The 18,392-nt window shown below is 42.2% G+C and overlaps 1 protein-coding gene across 4 annotated transcripts in view; it reads left to right on the top strand.

The window, feature by feature from the left end:
- Nucleotides 1-1,885, top strand: part of DROSHA (drosha ribonuclease III) — a 608,989-nt gene extending 607,104 nt beyond the window's left edge. For all 4 annotated transcript variants that reach the window (XM_069218569.1, XM_069218578.1, XM_069218550.1 and 1 more), the window contains exon 32: nucleotides 1,335-1,885. In XM_069218569.1, coding sequence (XP_069074670.1) covers nucleotides 1,335-1,570 — 236 coding nt within the window. In that variant the 3' untranslated portion in view covers nucleotides 1,571-1,885. The remainder of the gene's footprint in view (nucleotides 1-1,334) is intronic.
- The last annotated feature ends 16,507 nt before the right edge of the window (nucleotides 1,886-18,392 follow it).

Raw genomic sequence — 18,392 nt, 5'->3', positions numbered from 1 at the left:
CAGATTCTGAGCCAGGATCCTCTCCCTGAGATGCAGTCTCAGTATAAGAATCGGCCTCAGAGTTGTCTTCCATTATTTCAGTTAAGGTTGGGTTGTAGTTATCCAACAAGTCTTCCATCTCTATTAAATATCTAAAACCTTTTTCCTCAAATACTCTTCTGTGTAGATTGCAGAGGTACTCATATGAATGTTATTACACTGAGAATGCTGTGTCTCCGATGTTCCTCACCTCTAAAAGGGCTGGATCCTTACATTTCTGACTTCATGAAACTTGTATTTTTGTTCTAACTTCTAATATACCACTAAATGGGAGTGCTTGTTCTGCCTCTTGCAGAAAGCACATAAGTCATCGAGGTAGTTGTCTCATGCAGAATAATAGCTGGAACGCAACAGAAGCGAAGTCCTCGGTACATGTTCATTCCTGAATGGTTGCAAAAGGCTATTTAATTGATCATTACTGTCAATTTAAGTTTTTTGTAAAACATCGGGTGTGTGAGTATGACTATGCTGCTTGAATTTTCAAGCAATATGCCTGTGTAACTAGCTAACTCAGAAAAGTGTCTAGTGCCTCACACAAAGGGTCTTGTGCCAATTTTGACACCTTTCATATTTTTCGCTTTTAAAACAGAGTAGAGTTTGATGCTCGAAAATAATCAAAGGATGTATCATTGAAAGAGGATAAACAGTTTACAGAAACAAAACACTGCTCTTTACCCAGTCCTGCACCCCTAACAAACAACGACAATATGCATAAATGAATGTTGTTTTGTTTGATGTCATCTGGGGTTCAGGGATGCACTGTGACATCATTAATTTGATGGCCAAGTACAAGAATCAATTTAGTGAGAGGCTTGTGTACAGTTTAAATTTGCGTGCAGTACAATTCTAAAGAATAGATGTCACTCTCAGAGGTTTTATATAGAATAGAATACAAAAACGATCTAAATAATCAGGGCATTCTTTGTTTTATATATCTTTATTCTTAACGCAGACCCTCATGAAGATTGTTGATAAAGCATAACGATATGACACTAACACATCTAATGTTTCATGCTTACACCTTTCTTTATGTGTAATGCACTGACTTACAAAACCACTTTTATCACTGGATTCATGGTATCAGATAGTTCAATGGTACTGTGTCAGAGATGGAAGACTCTAAGTGACTGTCCTTTATGGGTAAAAGGTGTTCGTTTATCTTTGGGGTTAAATAATCGTGTCCCTGGGTCACCCTTGCTTTTTTAGTTCATAGATAAAATGCGGAAACAGTAAGAATCCTATTATGCACCGTTTAAAGGCTTTCTTTTAACCTGAAATATGTTGTTGTCTTCTAGATAACTTCCCACACCTGGCTTATCAAAAACGCTTCATTGAACGCAAATACAAAAATGAATTAAAAGAAATCAGAGGAGAGACTGACGGAAAGGGTCGCAAAGAATGCAAAAGGAAACGGGGAGAACAGAGGAAAAAGCCTGAACAAAAGAAAAAGGGCGAAAAGAGGAAAAAGGATTACAAGGATGAAAAGGGAGAAACGGACAATCAGGATACAAATGTACCTGAAGCTCAGTGAGTGGGAATTTGAAACACGGTGCAGAGGAAGTGCCACTGTGACATGCCTAAGTCGTTCGACTGCATCCTTTGGTGGTATGAAATACTTGTATGCAGCCAGAGAAAGAAACACACCACATGAACTGTAACACAAATCATACACATTTTCTGCCACAAGGAGCATTTTATTTGACTCTGTCTTAAAATGTAAAGTGTTTAGTAAGTGTTTTTAAAGCTCTTAAGTTATAGTATTTTTATTTGTGTTTTTGTTACGGATTTTGTCTTAGATTTTGTTTTTCATTGCAATAAATTATATTTCAGAAACTTTATTACAAAACACATGGTGGGCGATTCACTTTTTGCGATAATCATTCTGTCAAGTTTGCCTAATTCTTGCTGATTACTCTATTTTCTCATCATTTAAATCTGCCATGTACGCAATGCCTACAATGAATTGGTAGGAGTTTATATAAGGATTCCATTAGAAACCGAATGAAACGGATCCAGTCAGATTGAACATGCAAGAAACCAAAAGTCAGTTGGAAAAGTTGTATTTAGATGTATGGAATGAAAACACCAAAAATTTAAGCAGCAAAATTGCCAGTTCATTGTTCTAGGAAAGCAAATAAGGAACAAAATAAGTTTGACAGACTCAGTTAAAACTTGTGTGATACAGTTTAATTTTCTTTGTCTTCTTGTAACTTATTCACACTAGGTTCTTCTAGGAAATACTGAAAATTCGACAGCCAACATGTGTACTGCCCTTTACTGGTACTTAGGCTTGGGGATTTTTGAAGGTTGCCACATAATGCATCACTTGTTGCATAATCTGCAGGTTTTTTATGACCATATTTTATTGAGTTTTCAGCAACTGATAAACCAGACATATCATAGAGGATTATGTAGAGCACCTGAAAAATGGTTAATCAAATCAACATTAATACATTAAACTGTAGTAGAAGTAACCGTAGGAACAAAATAAGAGCAGACTTCTCCTTTCCCCAGGTCTGGCTAGCAGAAGATGCCACACCTCATTTAGCTGCCTCCTGGACCACTGCGACCCCACTTCAGCCATGTCCTCTATAAGGCCTAAGTTCTTCCTTGAGGTAGTAATCAGAGTTCACAGGTCTTTGCAGAACAATGCCTTAGTATTGGCCTCATGTAGCCCATATTTTATAATGTTTGAGGGGACAGCCCTTAGCCTTGTCTATAGGAATTTTCATGCTCATGGAATGGTCTAGCTCCGACTTCCACCAGTCCGGGGACATGGTCGATGTCTTTCGAGGCCATAGCAATGTCTCTTTTCTCTATCACCAAACCCAACCACAGCCGGGTAGTATACTTATTTGCAGCTATCTCCTCAGTAGTGTGGAAAAATTGTGAAGGATCGTGAGGCAAGACCCAGCTGAGCACTTGCTCAAGGCGCCCTAACACCTCCTCCTAAAACGGGGACAATCGGGTACATGGCCAGTCATATGCAGAAAGTCTCCGGATCCTGACAAATACCACAGACAGTTTGGTGAGTCCACCATCCCCATTTCCCATAATCTCTCCTGAGTGTAGTAAACCCTATGTAGATATTTCCACTGTATAAGGCAGAACTGTGAGGCTATTGCTGCCTAGCAGGAGGAGGCTCAAGACTCTCTGCAGTCATCATCCATGAGGTGTCCCAAGTCCCTCACCCAGGCCTCTCTCAACCTATTGAATGAATCTGATGTATTGATAGCTAGTGTTCAATATACATGTGTTACTTTACGCTCATTTAGTTCTTGTAAAAGTAGTTTGGCCTCTAGAGGGGCATGGTCCGGTAGGTCTATGTGCCCCCTAATATATTGGGTGAGAACGTCTCATTTGATTTGATGGAGCATATGTATGCTCTTTCCATAAGGCTGACAATCTTTTTCCCTGCAAGAGGATTAACTAGGAAGTTAGGTAATAATATGTCAACATTGATTTACAGTGTGACCAATTTGGCCACACAATGAAAACCCAAATCGGAATTAAAGTTAGAGTTTGATTACAAATTAACACTTGTTCATGAAAATAAACCTTAAAAACATATTGTGAAGGTACAGAATAACAATTGGGTAACCAAATCGCCCGAAGACATTTAGATTAATTAGCATAAGCCAAAACAAAAATTCTGTCACTGCAATGCCAAATATCAAAAGTAGGATCGGATGCTCAGAAAAACAGTCACTGGTCAGTTTTCTTGCAAATTTGTGCAAGTTAATATCATCTAACTAAGTTGAACTATGAGCAAATAGGGAAATCTCCAAATGTTTATCTAGAAAAAGGCATGGAGATAAATGCCAAGGAGCAGAAATAAGACAAAAATGAATGGTAGAATAGCAAGGAAGGTGTCAGCATGTCAGAAGCTCGGTCAAAAGTCTTCTTAAAGAGTTTAGTATAGGCCTTAGCCACACTCAGCAAAGCGCTGGGAAGAAGTGGAAAGTCAGTGGTCCGTACCTCTCAAAGTCCAGGGGAAAGTGCCCTACAGTCAATTTCTTAAGTACCTAGTTAATATCACAAAGTCCAAATAGGTAACACCCTCCTGATCACACCATCACGAGCTCCATTGTATTCTCTTGCCACACAGTGTAACTTACAACATGAGCTCGCTTTCTCATACCAGAGAGTTGTCCTTGGTCCTCTGGACATCATTTGCAACGTGTATGAATATGAGACAGTCATCTCACTCTTGGTCTGTACGTGTACTCCTTCAAGGTTTTGTTCTCAGACCTCCTATTTGTAAAACAATAGCACATCTGTTTCCAAAGTAAAATTTCATGTGAATGCACCTGCAGTGAAATGACCCATTAGCAGAAAACGAAGAACAGTTTCTCACGTTAAATAAATTCAGGCCTAGTTAAGTCAACTTTCAATCAATCAATCAATCATAAAAAAGCGCGACTATTCACCCGCTAGGGTCTCAAGGCACTTGGCGGGAGGGGGGGAGTAAGTGAGAGGTCGACGAAGAACGGAGAGGTTTAGGTGAAGAGCCAAGTTTTGAGGTCCTTTCTGAATTGCGATAGAGTGGGAGATCTTCTGAGGTGGATGGGAAGGGAGTTCCAGGTCTTGGTGGCATGGTGGGAGAAGGATCTTCCGTCTGTGGCTTTCCGGACATGTGGGACGACGGCGAGTGCAAGGTCGGCGGAGCTGTCTGGTGGGCGTGTAGAATTGGAGTTTTTGGTTGAGGTATTCTGGTCCGGTGTTGTGGAGGCCTTTGTAGGCGTGCGTGAGAAGCTTGAATGTGATGCTCCTGTCTATTGGAGCCAGTGCAGGTCTCTCAGTAGACCGGAGGTGTGGCTGTGTTTAGGGGTGTTCATGATGAGACGGGAGGAGGCGTTCTGGGTGCGTTGCAGTCTTTTCTGTACCTTGGTGATTGTTTCGGCATACAGTGCGTTGCCGTTGTCTAGGAGGCTGCTGTCACGAGGGCCTGGGTGACTGTTCTTTTGGATTCGGTTGAGATTCATTCAAAGATCTTCCAGAGCATGCGCATGGTGTTGAAGCAGGCGGAGGAGACTGCACTGACTTGACGGTTCATTGAGCATGCAGGGTCCAGGAGAAAGCTGAGGTTGCGGGCGTGGTCGTGGGGGCCGGAGCGCTTCTGAGGCTAGTGGGCCACCAGGCGATGTCCCAGGCTGAGGGGTTGTTGCCGATGACGAGGACTTCTGTTTTTTCGGTATTAAGCTTGAGGCAGCTCTCCTTCATCCAGGCGGCGACTGCCCTCATTCTGTTGTGGAAGTAGGTTTTGGCTCTGTGCTGGCCGTTGGTGAGGGAAATGATTAGCTGAGTGTCGTTTAAACATTATTCAGCAGTGCACTTTTAATTTCACGTTATAATGTGCACAAATTAATTTCTACAGTTGTGTGAATGTCAGTTACATAGGTTCAATTAGGATTTCATGTTACAGTTAAAATAGATGCAGCAAACATTAATACATGAGTCTAGATATGATGATGAAGTACATTCTCCACATTAAACTATGAAATATTATTACACACCTTACATAAATGATCTTTTCTAATGCAGATACATCCGATTAATGAGAATTGTTATAAAATTACACTCAATGATTATACATCTTTTAATAAAGTTAAGGCACACTGAAAACATTTTCCTACCACTTCAGTGAATGCACTTCTCTATTGATGTTTAGTGCACTGCTTTACTTCAGTCAAATGTTAAAATACACATCAGTTTATGACTACTTGTAAGCCATGATTGTGAGATCAGTGGTTTGCAGCAAAATCTGCGCTGCTCTAGACCCCCCTCTGATGGTGAATCAAGCCATCACATAAAATGTTAATCTCTTATCAGAGAGACAGATCAAAATCTAAGAGGTTTATTCAGGAAATATCTGAATTGCTCCAACTGCTTCATGTCATAATATAGGCTTCATCTGTTTTCAAGTTCTAGGTCTCCGCTGCTCCTTTTTTCTCATTTCATCTGCACTCACTTGTATCCCTTGTAAAGTCCAAATATGATCATTCCACAAAGACCAATTATAAACAAAGGTCTGAAGATGCTTCGAGCAACTCCACTTCCTAAATTTCCAAACCATTTGCTAGCTGCTGAAAATCCTCTACCTATAGCTTCCCATGCACCTGCGGCTTCTATCTCTTTTTAGTCAGAAATATTCTCAATGCATTTCTTCAATTCATTACTATTATTGGGATGTAAGTACAACACTGTTGAACTTTTAACACCCGGCAGACTCAGACATCCTTCTTGCAAAGGAGGGCCAATGCAAAACCATTGTTCTCATGGCAGCCATCTTATTATCAACAATCATTAAGGCACCTCTTGTACTAGTGGACAACTTTCCTACGGTTATAGAAAACTTTATCTTGTTGTATTCAAAATCATTCCCAAACAGATGCACCAAATATGTCTCCTACAATTTCTGAACCACTGGCACCTCACATATTTTTGTTTTTTTACCCAGACAGGATCATTAAAATGTTCCACAAGATAAATAAGTTGCATGTACCGTACCATCCTTTGAGAAACCTAAAATATCCATGATCTCCACTAATAAAATATGCTCCAGGTATAGCAGGATCTTGTCCTGACAACATGACTGCCCAACTATTCTTAATTTCAAATGTGTGGTCACACTCACTCTTTCCCATGAATTTTGTGGCAGTTGTTGATCTCATCCTAAAAATGCATAATTTCCCTTTATACTTCCAATCTAGTGTTAAGGCAGCTTGACTCCCTGTAGTTGAATGTTCTATTTCATCTTGCTGCCAGTTATGTGCCACTATACACATAGCTGCTTTAATTTTCATCCCTCCTCTCCTATCCTCCACTAAATTCAGGATCTCCTTCTCAACTCTTTTCAAAGCATGTTCAGTTTGTGTGAGCATAAACTGTATCTAATGACACAGTAGGTTTAAGAATCCTTCAACTTTGTCAATGTTCTTTGCTTTGGAATTCTTCTTCAAGTGTTTTGGGATAGGAACTTCTGGAAAGACCAATTCATAATTTGAATAAAAATATAGAAAGTGTTCTTGTTCATACAGAAGGCTCATCAGCAGACTACAAGTAATACCTTAAGTCAAAGGAATATGGCGATACGTTATTCCTTCTGCAGCTGATGCAGGTAATTGCAGACACGCTTAACAATTTGTTGCATCCATAGTGTCAAGGTGCTCATGAAGTAATTGATAATACACATTTGCTGAAAGATCTCCTTTAGAAGCTTCTACAGGTAACTCTTATTTGCTCAGTGAATGCATTCTATTATCAGTAGGAATTGATGTTTCTGGGGCACTTGTAGATCTAATGTTTTCTAGTCGAGTGTATAGGTAAGTTCAATCCTATAAGCAAAGCCATCATCACTGTAACTGTCACGACTTACACTCCTGTACACATGTATCTGCGTTTATTATTGTTTCTAGGTTCCACGGTTTCTCTCGACTTAGACCCTTTCAATAAAACGCAGCTATAGCAACAGTCTCATTAGTCTCTCAATTGTGCAAAGCAACAGCAAGCAACTGTCTTTGAACCAAAGTTCAAAAGTTAATTGCAATTGTTACAACAAAAGATTACAAATTGTCTCTCCCAGTCATTGGCAGCAAGACTTGTCGATTCAGGCGAGGCGTATCTCCGACAGGGTACTCTTGCTCTCTACAGGCCCTTCACTGTCACTTTTGCCAGATGACTCAGTCTCTTCTGGAATAGTTTGTGGAACTCAAATTTCAGGCAAAGTCTGTTCTCTTGGCCACTGGTCTCCAGGCACAACTCGTTTTTTTACAGCACTAGGTCCTTTGTCAGCATCTGAGTTTTGCACAGTCAACGTATATCTTGGTGTGACCCTTGTGTACCGACTTCACCTGTTGACTCACTCACACCCCCCTCAGACCGAATATGTGCTGTCCCAATTACTTGCTCGTTCCCAACAGCTTGACTATCCTGCTCCCTTTGTCTCTCTGTAAGCGACCCTTCAGGAACAGGTTCTGTTTGTATCATCAAGGGGACCCAGAGCTCTACAACTCTGCACTGCACGCACCCAGTTGGGGAGACCACAACACTTCACAGCAGTTGTAGTGACCAATACACCTGGAATGGACCCTTCCACCGTGGCTCAAAGCACATCTTGCGCATGTGCTTCATCACCATAACCCAGTCACCTGCGCTGAGGTCATGGCATTGCTCTTGTTGCAGCTGAGCTGTAGCCTCTTCAACCAGATGAGACAAAACAAACCACATCAGCCAGTCCTTTGCACTAATCCAGCACTAAGTCATCCGTAATGTTCACAGGCGCACCTAGTAATCCCATGGCCCTTCCCATGATGATTTAATGTGGTGACAGTCCTGTTCCCCTATCTGAAGTACTGCGAAGGCTCATCAACACGAGGCAACGCATTAGGCCATTGTAATGAAGTAGCACATACTTTAGCCAATCTGGATTTTCAGTTTTCCATGAATCTGCTTAACAAGGCCAGAAGCCTCCGGTTTGTAGTTACAATGTAGTGTCTGATCAACTTGCAAAGCTGAACATAGTAATTTCAGGACCTCATTATTGCAATGAGTCTCTCAGTCTGATTCCAGAGAAGTCTAGAACCCGTATGTGAACTGAGCTCTCTTAGCAATAACTTTGCTACTGTGAGATAGTCATTTCTTCTTATCAGATAAGCGTCAACACAATGAGAGAGAATGTATACAGTAACTAAGATGTGTATCAGTCCATTGCACACGGGTAACTGAATGAAGTCTAAACGCATCCTCTTTAAATGTCCTCCTGATCTTCCTATGTAACTCAGTGTTACTGCAGTTTGTTTGCCTACATTCATCTGTTGACATGAAACACATCTGTGACACAATGTTTCTGCCATCAGCCTAAACCTAGGATTCAACCATGTCTCTCAAAACAATCTCACCATTGCATCACATCCCCATGATCTGTACCATGGTAATGTCTTGCCAAAGGTGGTAACAAGCTATCTGGCAATACAGCTCTTTCATAATTTGAAGCCCAAATATCTTCCTCACCTCTTTTGACACATCCTGCTCTAATCCAGCCTTGCTGTTCTGCTTCTGACAACTTTTCCTGTAACCTCTTAACTTCTTCCCATGTATCTGCTGCGGTTAGCAAGAGATTTGAATTTCTCATCTGTTCCTTCATTTTTGATAATTGGCCTTGAAAGCACAAGCATTTAAGACACTGTTTCTGGCTACTTTGTCTGCATAGTCATTCCCACAGTCACATAATCTTTTCCGTTGCGGTGTTCTGAACACTTCACAACCGCAATTTGGGCAGGCAATTGTAATGCCTTCAAATGTTATACACTTTCTCACCATTGCGTATGGAGAGGCAGAGAAGGTCATAAAACCGCTGCGATCAAAACTGACCGAAGTCATGGAGGACACCAAAGCCATACTGACTGTTGGTGGAAATAGTCACCTTCAGCTGGTCTGTAACACAGCATGACCTTGTAAGGTCATCAGTTCAGCCATGGGTGCCAAAAGTACTCCTTGAAATCAGGGAACTTTGACCACACTTAAGACAGTACAGACTGCATAGGCTGCTCCCAGGTTTCCTTCATGGTCTTTTAAGCAGGAGCCATAGCCAAACATTACTCAAACTGATTCAGAAAGTGGCGTATCTTATATGCCATGTGTCAGCTTTGTGCACAGTTCAGTGACATCTAGACAGTCATGCTCAATTTCATCATCAACTTTTACATCATATACAGACAATTGCAACAGATTTGCAGGATTGAACATTGTACATGTCTTGTTACATTTGGGGCAGCTAAGATTGTCTGCTCATAGCATGTTAATCTGCTGCTTGTGAGGTGTTGGGTCTTGGTTCGAGTAACCGAATTTCTACAGAATGCAAAACAAAAACATTCAAAGGATAACTTGTAACAATGCTTTCGCACAGTCCTATGCTGCCATCCGTTGCTGCAGCAGCTTTGAGATAGCCAAGCAACGCTGAAGCTACTAGGTCAAGTGTAGACGAAAAGTAGGCAACAGGCCCATGAGTATTTCCATGTAACTGTTAGCACAGAGAGTGTGCATTCCTCCCTCTCACTGAAATACAAAGTAAAATATTTGCTGTAATCAGGCATACCCAGAACAAGGGCACCACAGAGACTTTCCCTCAACTCTGAGAAGGCACACATTTAAGTGTCATCTAACGGTACCGGATCAGACACATCCTTGAGTGTTAGCTTTTGTTAAAGCTTTAGCCAAAAGGGAAACGTTGGGAGTCCACTTAGGGCAGTAGCCCACCATTCCCCAAAACATCCTGACTTCTTTTTAAGTTGTTGGTGGATACATTTTCAGAATTGCTGAAATTCTCTTTTGTGACACCTTCCTTGCACTTTTCTCAATATGATGTCTACGTTTTAGGACTTCTCTCTTACAGTACTGTAATTCGGTCAGGGATACTTTATTTCCATTCTCAGCTAAATGGTTCAACAGGGAAATTGTGTCTCGTCTGCAAGCTTCTCGTGTGTTTGATGCCACTGATAGGGCGTCAATATATTGGATCAGGACTGAATGATAGGGCATCTCTAGGGTCTCCATTGTCTTTTTCAGAATCTGATTGAAAATTGATGGACGGTCAGTATCTTTGTGGGACTCGGCATCATGGAAAAACATGACTGCCAAACCGAAAAGCCAAGAGTTGGCTTTCCTCATGCAACGGTATGGAGAAAAATGCTTGGCAAAGGTCAATCACAGAGAACCACTTGGCCTAACATGAATTTTGAATCAAAATCACAGCTGAATTTGGTAGCACAGGACAACAAGGAACTACATTCTCATTGTTTTCTCTCAGGTCCTGGACAATGCAGTATTTTCCATTGGGTTGCCTCAGTCCCATGATGGGTGGGTTACATGGACTCCCCATAATCTCTGAATGTCCCTTGCTGAGTCATGGAGTCGGAACACTGGAGTAATTCGAGCAATTGTTTAGAGTTTCATGTTACATTGCAGGATTCTCAGATACTCAGCATTTGGCTCTACAATTATCCGTACAGGCTCAACACCTTTTATGAGGCCTAAATACCTTCCTGAAAAGTCCAAGACTTGAGATAGTACGATGTCTGTCAGATCTGCAGGCAAACCATCACTTGTCAATATGGGATACAGTCTGACATCAGGGGTTTGATTCACAATTTTAATGCAACATCCTCATCGTCTGTATCTCTATGCCTTTTGGACTGCAATATATAGAACAATTAGGCTTGCACTAGAGGTCGCGTCCAAGCAGACTCGCAGGACTAGAATCAGACACCACTAATCAGTGATTCTCTTCAAATGACCCTGTTAGAAATGGGGTCTCTGGTTGGCAGTCAGTTTGCATTCTGTCCAAGCAGGGACCCCCACTCTAGTCAGGGTAAGGGAGATACACTCTGCTCACCCCATTGGTAGCTTGGCACAAGCAGTCAGGCTTATCGCAGATGCAATGTGTAAAGTATTTGTACCAACACACAGAGTAGCACAGTGAAAACTCCACAAAAGGACTCCATACCAGGTTAGAAAAATAGCCAATATTGATCTAAATCAAACAAGACCAAAACGACACAAATCCAACATACACAAGCAAAGATACAAATTTTAAAAGTAAAAAGAGTTTTAATAGAAATCAGTGGATGCGTTGTTTTAGCACAAAGTACCTGGTATGTGTCAAAAATAAAGCCAGATGTGCGAGCGTGCAACGGAAAAGCAAGCTATGTGTCTATTCTTTCTCCGTCAGGCAAGCGATGTGTTGATTCTTTCCTCGCAGGGAAGAGATGCGTAAATTTCCAGACAAGCAACCTCAGGTCTGTATGTTGATGTTGCAGGTTTTGACACCCAGGGACGATGTGTGGAAAATTCAGACACACAGCAGCGATGAATCCACGCTAAGTTGGTGATGCGTCGATTTTTCTGTCACTGTGCAGATGCTGCATTTATTTTTCTGCCATTCTGCTCTGGTGCGTGGTTCTTCACTTTGGATTCACCACCTTTTCCTTTCAAGGGACAAATGACTGGATGTGGCACCACTTGGCAGGGTAGGGCTCTCAGCAAGAGAGCCCAGTTGCTGGCAGACAAAATCTTAGATGGCCATGAGACTTCAGAATTGGGGCAAGCTCAGTCCAAGTCCTTGGAGAATCTTCACAAGCAGGACACACAGCAAAATCCAGTCTTTGTCCTCTTTAAGGCAGAAGCAGCAACTGCAGGCCAACCCAGCAAAGCACCCACAGCAAACGTGCAGTACTCCTCCTCCAGCTATTCTCCTAGGTAGAGGATCTTCTTGATCCAGAACTGTTCTAAAAATCTGGGGTTTTGGGTCCACTACTTATACTCATTTCTGCCTTTGAAGTAGGCAAACATCAAAGGAAAGTATCTGTTGTTCACAAATTCTTGCCTTGCCCAGGCTGGCCCCAGACACACTCCAGGGGATTGGCGACTGCATTGCGTGAGCACAGGCACATCCCTTTCAGGTGACTGATCCTCCCTCCCCCTCTAGCTCAGTGAGCCTCATCAAAATATGCAGGACACACCTCAGCTCCCTTTGTGTCACTGTCTAGAGGGAATTTACAAACAGCCCAACTGTCAGTCAGACCGAGACGTGGATTCCACAGGCAGGCAGAGGCACAGTATGGTTAAACAAAAAATGCCCACTTTCTAAAAGTGGCATTTTCAAACTGACAATCTAAAAAACAACTCTACCAAAATATGTATTTTTAAATTGTGAGTTTAGAGACCCCAAACTCCACATCTCTGTCTGCTTCCAATGGGAAACTGCACTTAAAAGATATTTAAAGACAGTCCCCATGTCAACCTATGGGGGAGATAGGCCTGCAATAGTGAAAATCAAATTTGGCAGTATTTCACTATCAGGACATGTAAAGCACATCAGCACATTTCCTACCTTTTAGATACACTGCACCCTGCCCATAGGACTACCTAGGGCCCACTTTAGGGATGACTTACATGTAGTAAAAGGGAAGGTTTGGGGATGGCAAGTGGGTATGCTTGCCACGTCGAATTGGCAGTGCAAGACTACACACACAGACACTGCAGTGGCAGGTCTGGGACATGTTTACAAGGCTACTCGTGGGTGGCACAATCAGTGCTGCAGGCCCACTAATAGCATTTGATATACGGGCTCTGGGCACCTCTAGTGCACTTTACTAAGGACTTACTAGTAAATCAAATATTCCAATCCGGGATCACCAATCATAACCACAATATATACAGGGAACACTTGCACTTTAGCACTGGCCAGCAGTGGTAAAGTGCCCAGAGTTCCAAAAACCAGCGAAAACCAAGTCCAGCACACAGTCAAACATGCAGGGAGCAGAGGCAAAAAGCCCAGAAAACCACGCCAAGGACGCCAGATCTATCATGTGTCCCCCACAGCTGAAAGTGGGGAGAACTACCCAACCTCATGGGAGTTCTCATCACTAAGGCAGAAAAATATGGACAAACCATAAGCATTGGCAGGTTCTGTACCAGGGCGGCGTTCCACTGTAAAGTTCATTCCCTGTAGGTAGATGAACCATGTCAACAGTTTTGGGTTCTCACCCCTCATCTGCATTAACCATCTGAGGGGCCTGTGGTATGTCTGAACCTGGAAGTGTGTCCCAAACAAGAAGGGTCTTAGATTCTTCAGTGCCCAGACCACAGAAAAAGCTTTTCTCTCAATTGTGCACCACTTCTGTTCCCTGGGGAGGAAGCTCCTACTAATGAAGGCTACCGGCTGGTCTCGGCCCTCTTCATTTAGCTGTGCTAGAACTGCCCCCACACCATGCTCTGAAGTGTCCATCCGCACAACTAATTCCTTGAAGAAGTTGGGTGCCTTCAGCACGGCTGCATGCACATGGTTGCCTTCAAGGCATCAAAAGTGGCCTGACAAGCCTCAGTCCAGATCACTTTCTTGGGCTGCTTCCTGGAAGTCAACTCTGTCAAGGGGGCAACAATAGTGACATACCCCTTAACAAGCCTCCTGTAGTTACCGGTGAGACCTAAGAAGGTTCTCACCTCTGTCTGGGTCTTGGGTGTCAGAACCCAAATGGCATCAATCTTGGGCTGCAGGGGGGCACCTGGCCACTCCCCTCCTGGTGCCACAGGTAAACTACAGATCCCTGCCCTATTTGGCACTTACTAGCCTTAAGAGTGAGACCTGCCTTCTGCAGAGCCTCCAACACTTCACAGAGATGTTGCAGGTGTTCCTCTCAGCTGAAGCTGAACACTGCAATGTCATCCAGGTAGGCGGTGCTGAAATCCTCCAGCCCAGCTAAAACAAGGTTGACCAACCTATGAAATGCCCCTGCAACCTATGTAAGTTTGCAGGGGCATTTTCCACCCCAAAGGGCATGACACTCAACAGTTAGTGCCCCTCTGGTGTTGAAAATGCCGACCTCTCTTTGGCCTCATCGTTCAAGGCAATTTGCCAGTACCCAGACTATAAGTTAAACGTGCTGAGGAACTTGGCAGCTCCTAACCGATCTATGAGCTCATCAGTTCGGGGATGGGGTGTGTCAGTCTTAGTGACAGTGTTGAGTCCACGGTAGTCGATGCAGAACCTAAGTTCAGGTGTGTCACAGGGGAAAAGCAGCCTTTGGAACCCATATTCAACTAGGACCACAGCACTCCGATACAGTCACATAAATCTAGATTACCTGCCAAGTTGTAAAGGATTTGAACAGTCCTTAAACAAAACAATGATCTTCTTTGGTGTAAGTTTGGAGTTTTTATCCCGTCAGCAATAGTCCTTAGTAACTGCTTCGTTCATCACAGCCAACAGTAATAGTCTTAAATAGTTAATTATTTCATTAACAGCCAGCACGTGTTCGTCACACAGTGACTTTTTCGAGGCAGAGATGTAAGGAATGTTGAGTCCATATATAAAGTAAGTCAGTCATATGAGACAGCTGTGTCTGGTGTATGATAAAAACTTTAATGATTGCAAATAGTCCACTGAAGGCTTGTGGAACCTGCATTGTCTGACCTTGGGTCACGCTTTAAAATTTTGCATTCACTGTCTCTGTACATGCTGTGACTGAACCAGATTGTTTCCCCGAGACTGCACAAATCCTCCATTCTGTACCTGACTCTCATTTGCCATATTATATGGATTTGACATTCTCTCTTCCAATGGCCCACTTTGCCACCTACATGACATGGATTAATCCTTTACAAAGTCACCACATCCACTCCTGTACTTGGGTCTGTTGGAACACCTTGTCCTCTACACTGCTGTTGAAATCCATCATCTGAACTCCCAGCTGATAGACTCCCTGCATAGCACCAATATTCCCTAAGAACTGTAGATTCTGACTCCCCTGTGCAGCTTTCATCTGTGCCATGATCAACTTTTCTTTCAATTTCTTCTGTTCCATCTCCAATTCATCACTGCAATATTTTGCATATTTCAGGATCTCATCAGTCGACTTACTCTGCCAACACATCAAATGGTGCTGAATCATTGTACTGACTCCAGGGTTCAATCCCTGCACAAACCTGAACACAAAATGTCCCACATCTTTAGCTTCAATGGTCTGTGTACCACTATACTGTTTGAATGACTGCAACATCATAGTAGGAATGTATTGATTCTTTGGACTCTTGAGTCGTTCTGTCAGTCTTCACCCAATCAATGACTTTAGACAATTTTAATTTCAAGAAGAAAATCACCTGATGTTACTTCTTCATCACTATCAGAGACCGAGCATGAGTCACTGGATGTCTCATAGGTTCTTCATCAGGTCAGCCAACAGACACTTTCAATTCTACCCATAAACCACTTAGAACGACAATGTCAAACTAAGTGCTCAAATCCTCCCACAAATTTTTTTAAAACTTCACAAATTGTTCTATTTGTTTATACCATTCCACCGGCTTCTCTTTCAACTTTGGGAAATAATTTGTGAATGACGCCATATCACTCCTACTCCAGGACACATGAACATAACCTCCACCTGGAACTTCTCTCATTGGAAGCATTTGGAAATCTTCCTCATCCTCGTGCTTCCATCAGAGGCAGATATAACCTTACTTTCTTTGAATCCTTTTTCTTTACCCATTTGTCTTTCCACTTATATGATTCACTCCATTTTGGAATGTAGCTAATTAATTCCCTAATCTGCAGTTTCATTCCTGACGGTCTCATGTTAGCAATATCTCAGTAATTAAAACTCAAACAATAGCTTCTCTGTGATGCTTTGGATTTATTTATATCAACTTCATATCTCCAGGCTAATTCAACTAGTCTCTCATGGGCTTGTACTGCATGTCTCATAATGTCTTTGCATTCGAACAATCATTCATCTTTTTGATAAGTGTCTAATTGGGCTATGTTAAATGTTCCCAGTATCATCTCATTCAATTCTAATTTCAGTTTAGACACATCTATTGCCCTTTCTCTCTCGGGTGTCTTACATGTCCTCCCACTGTATCCTGAACCTACAGTCTTATTTGGAATGTCTATTCCCTTGAGCCAATCATCTAGTTCTTGAGCAGTAAGACCTGGTTCTGCTGGAGTATTCAATATTATCTCTCCTCAGGAGGTACTCTGATTTGCTTAGTCTGGCGTATTTGCAACGGACAATGCAGACATTTGTGTATTCAACAGTATTCCTCTTTTAGAAGAACTGCAATAGGCATTCATAACCGCATCCATTCTGGGTATGAAAAATGGTAGTGGGTGGACCCTGAGGAAACCTTGAATTTGAAGGAGATCCCGTCTGACCAGTTATCGGCTTTGCATTTGCAATGCGTGTAACATTTGTGTGTCTCAGGACTGAAGGAAGTCTCCTTATTGTCATATTCCCTGAATTGTCATTACATGGGGCACTCCTTTCTAAAGGCGTAGCAGGAACAGCCACTGTATGTGTATTATTCCCTGTCCTCCTGGTCCGTAGAATGGAACAATTGTAACAGGAGCAGTTAGCTAATTCATTTTGGGCTCTGAGGGACGGTCATCCCTAATTTCCCTCCTGTCTGATTTGAATTTGGTTCTACTAGCTCAGTAGATATATCGAAGTTTCCAGTTCCCATTGTCTCAGTTGCCCCTCCTGTTTGGATCATGTTATAAGGTGGTGGATGAATCAACAATAGCTTATTTATGAAATCATCGTCTGAATCGCTAGCACTGTTTTCACCCCTTTTCTCAGTTTCTTTTGTTCCTTCTTTCTTTTGGTTTAGTTTTCCCCTCCTCCTCACTCAAAGCTGTATGTAATCTAGTTCCCTTAATTATGTCAGTTCTCCAAGCTTTTTGTTGATTATCCCATCTAGCATCTGCACAAGTACGCAGGAATTTCCTGACCTTTACCTCATATTTCTCTTTCTGTCTCTACGAGGTATGTGTTCACAAGCATTAAGTGCTTCATATCTTGTGGGTCAAGAAGGCGTTTTCATCTCATATCGGATTTGTCTTAAATTTTCAAATGATGTGTTCCATAATGTGGAAATGCCAGTGCAACCTCTTTCTCAGTGATCTTGTGCCATTGTTCAAGCCAAAGATGTGTGTGAAGCCCTATGTTGACACCATATAATTACCTGGCGTACCTTCAGGAGAAGTCTTTACTCCCTCTCTAACTGGTATGAATGCATTTCCCTTCATCAGACTTTGAAATAATTTAAAGAATTTCATTTTCCAATCAAAATTTAATTCTCCACAATTTACTTATTGTTTGCAATCAGGAAGTAACTCTTCACCTGCAATCCTCTGTTCAGCGTTCCACATCCAATACCAGAGCGACTCTCTGTGACGTAGTCCACCAATACCAGTGCGAAAGTACAGCAAACAGACCTATACCAGCACGGCTTTACATCAACCGATCTATACCAGCGTGGCGCAATGTAACATCAGTCTCACTCCTTGCAGCGGCTTACCTTTCTTTATAATTTCTCTCATGGTCACTCTCACACACAAAAATCTATATGCAAAAACAATAGAAAAAACAAACGCAAGCACTTTTTCGACAACAACTTTGTCTGCTCCTCTAAGTGTTCAGGGTAGTCAATTACTTCAAAAACTATTCAGAGCTACACTTTCCGACCTACTCACAAATGAAACCTCAACTAGCGGATCTCACTCTGATTGATACAGTTTCTCCCTGTGCATTTGAGATGCACTGTACCAGCCTCTCACAGTCATACAAAGGAAGGTCCCTTTCTTGTGGTACTGTTGATGACATCATACGAACAGCACTGCTAAACAGCAGACAAGAACAGCAAGTGTTCTCTACACTTTTCTCATATATCCCAGGATCTTAGGGCACGACGGATCCGATAACCATCTCATCTTCTTTGCAATAAGTGTCCCCATTCTTTAAACAACTTTAAAATTTCTCAGAAAAACACTGCATAGTCGCCACAAAACACCCCAA

Source organism: Pleurodeles waltl, chromosome 2_1, assembly GCF_031143425.1.
Source record: "Pleurodeles waltl isolate 20211129_DDA chromosome 2_1, aPleWal1.hap1.20221129, whole genome shotgun sequence".
Taxonomy (NCBI): domain Eukaryota; kingdom Metazoa; phylum Chordata; class Amphibia; order Caudata; family Salamandridae; genus Pleurodeles; species Pleurodeles waltl.
This window is presented reverse-complemented; position numbering and strand designations above follow the sequence as displayed.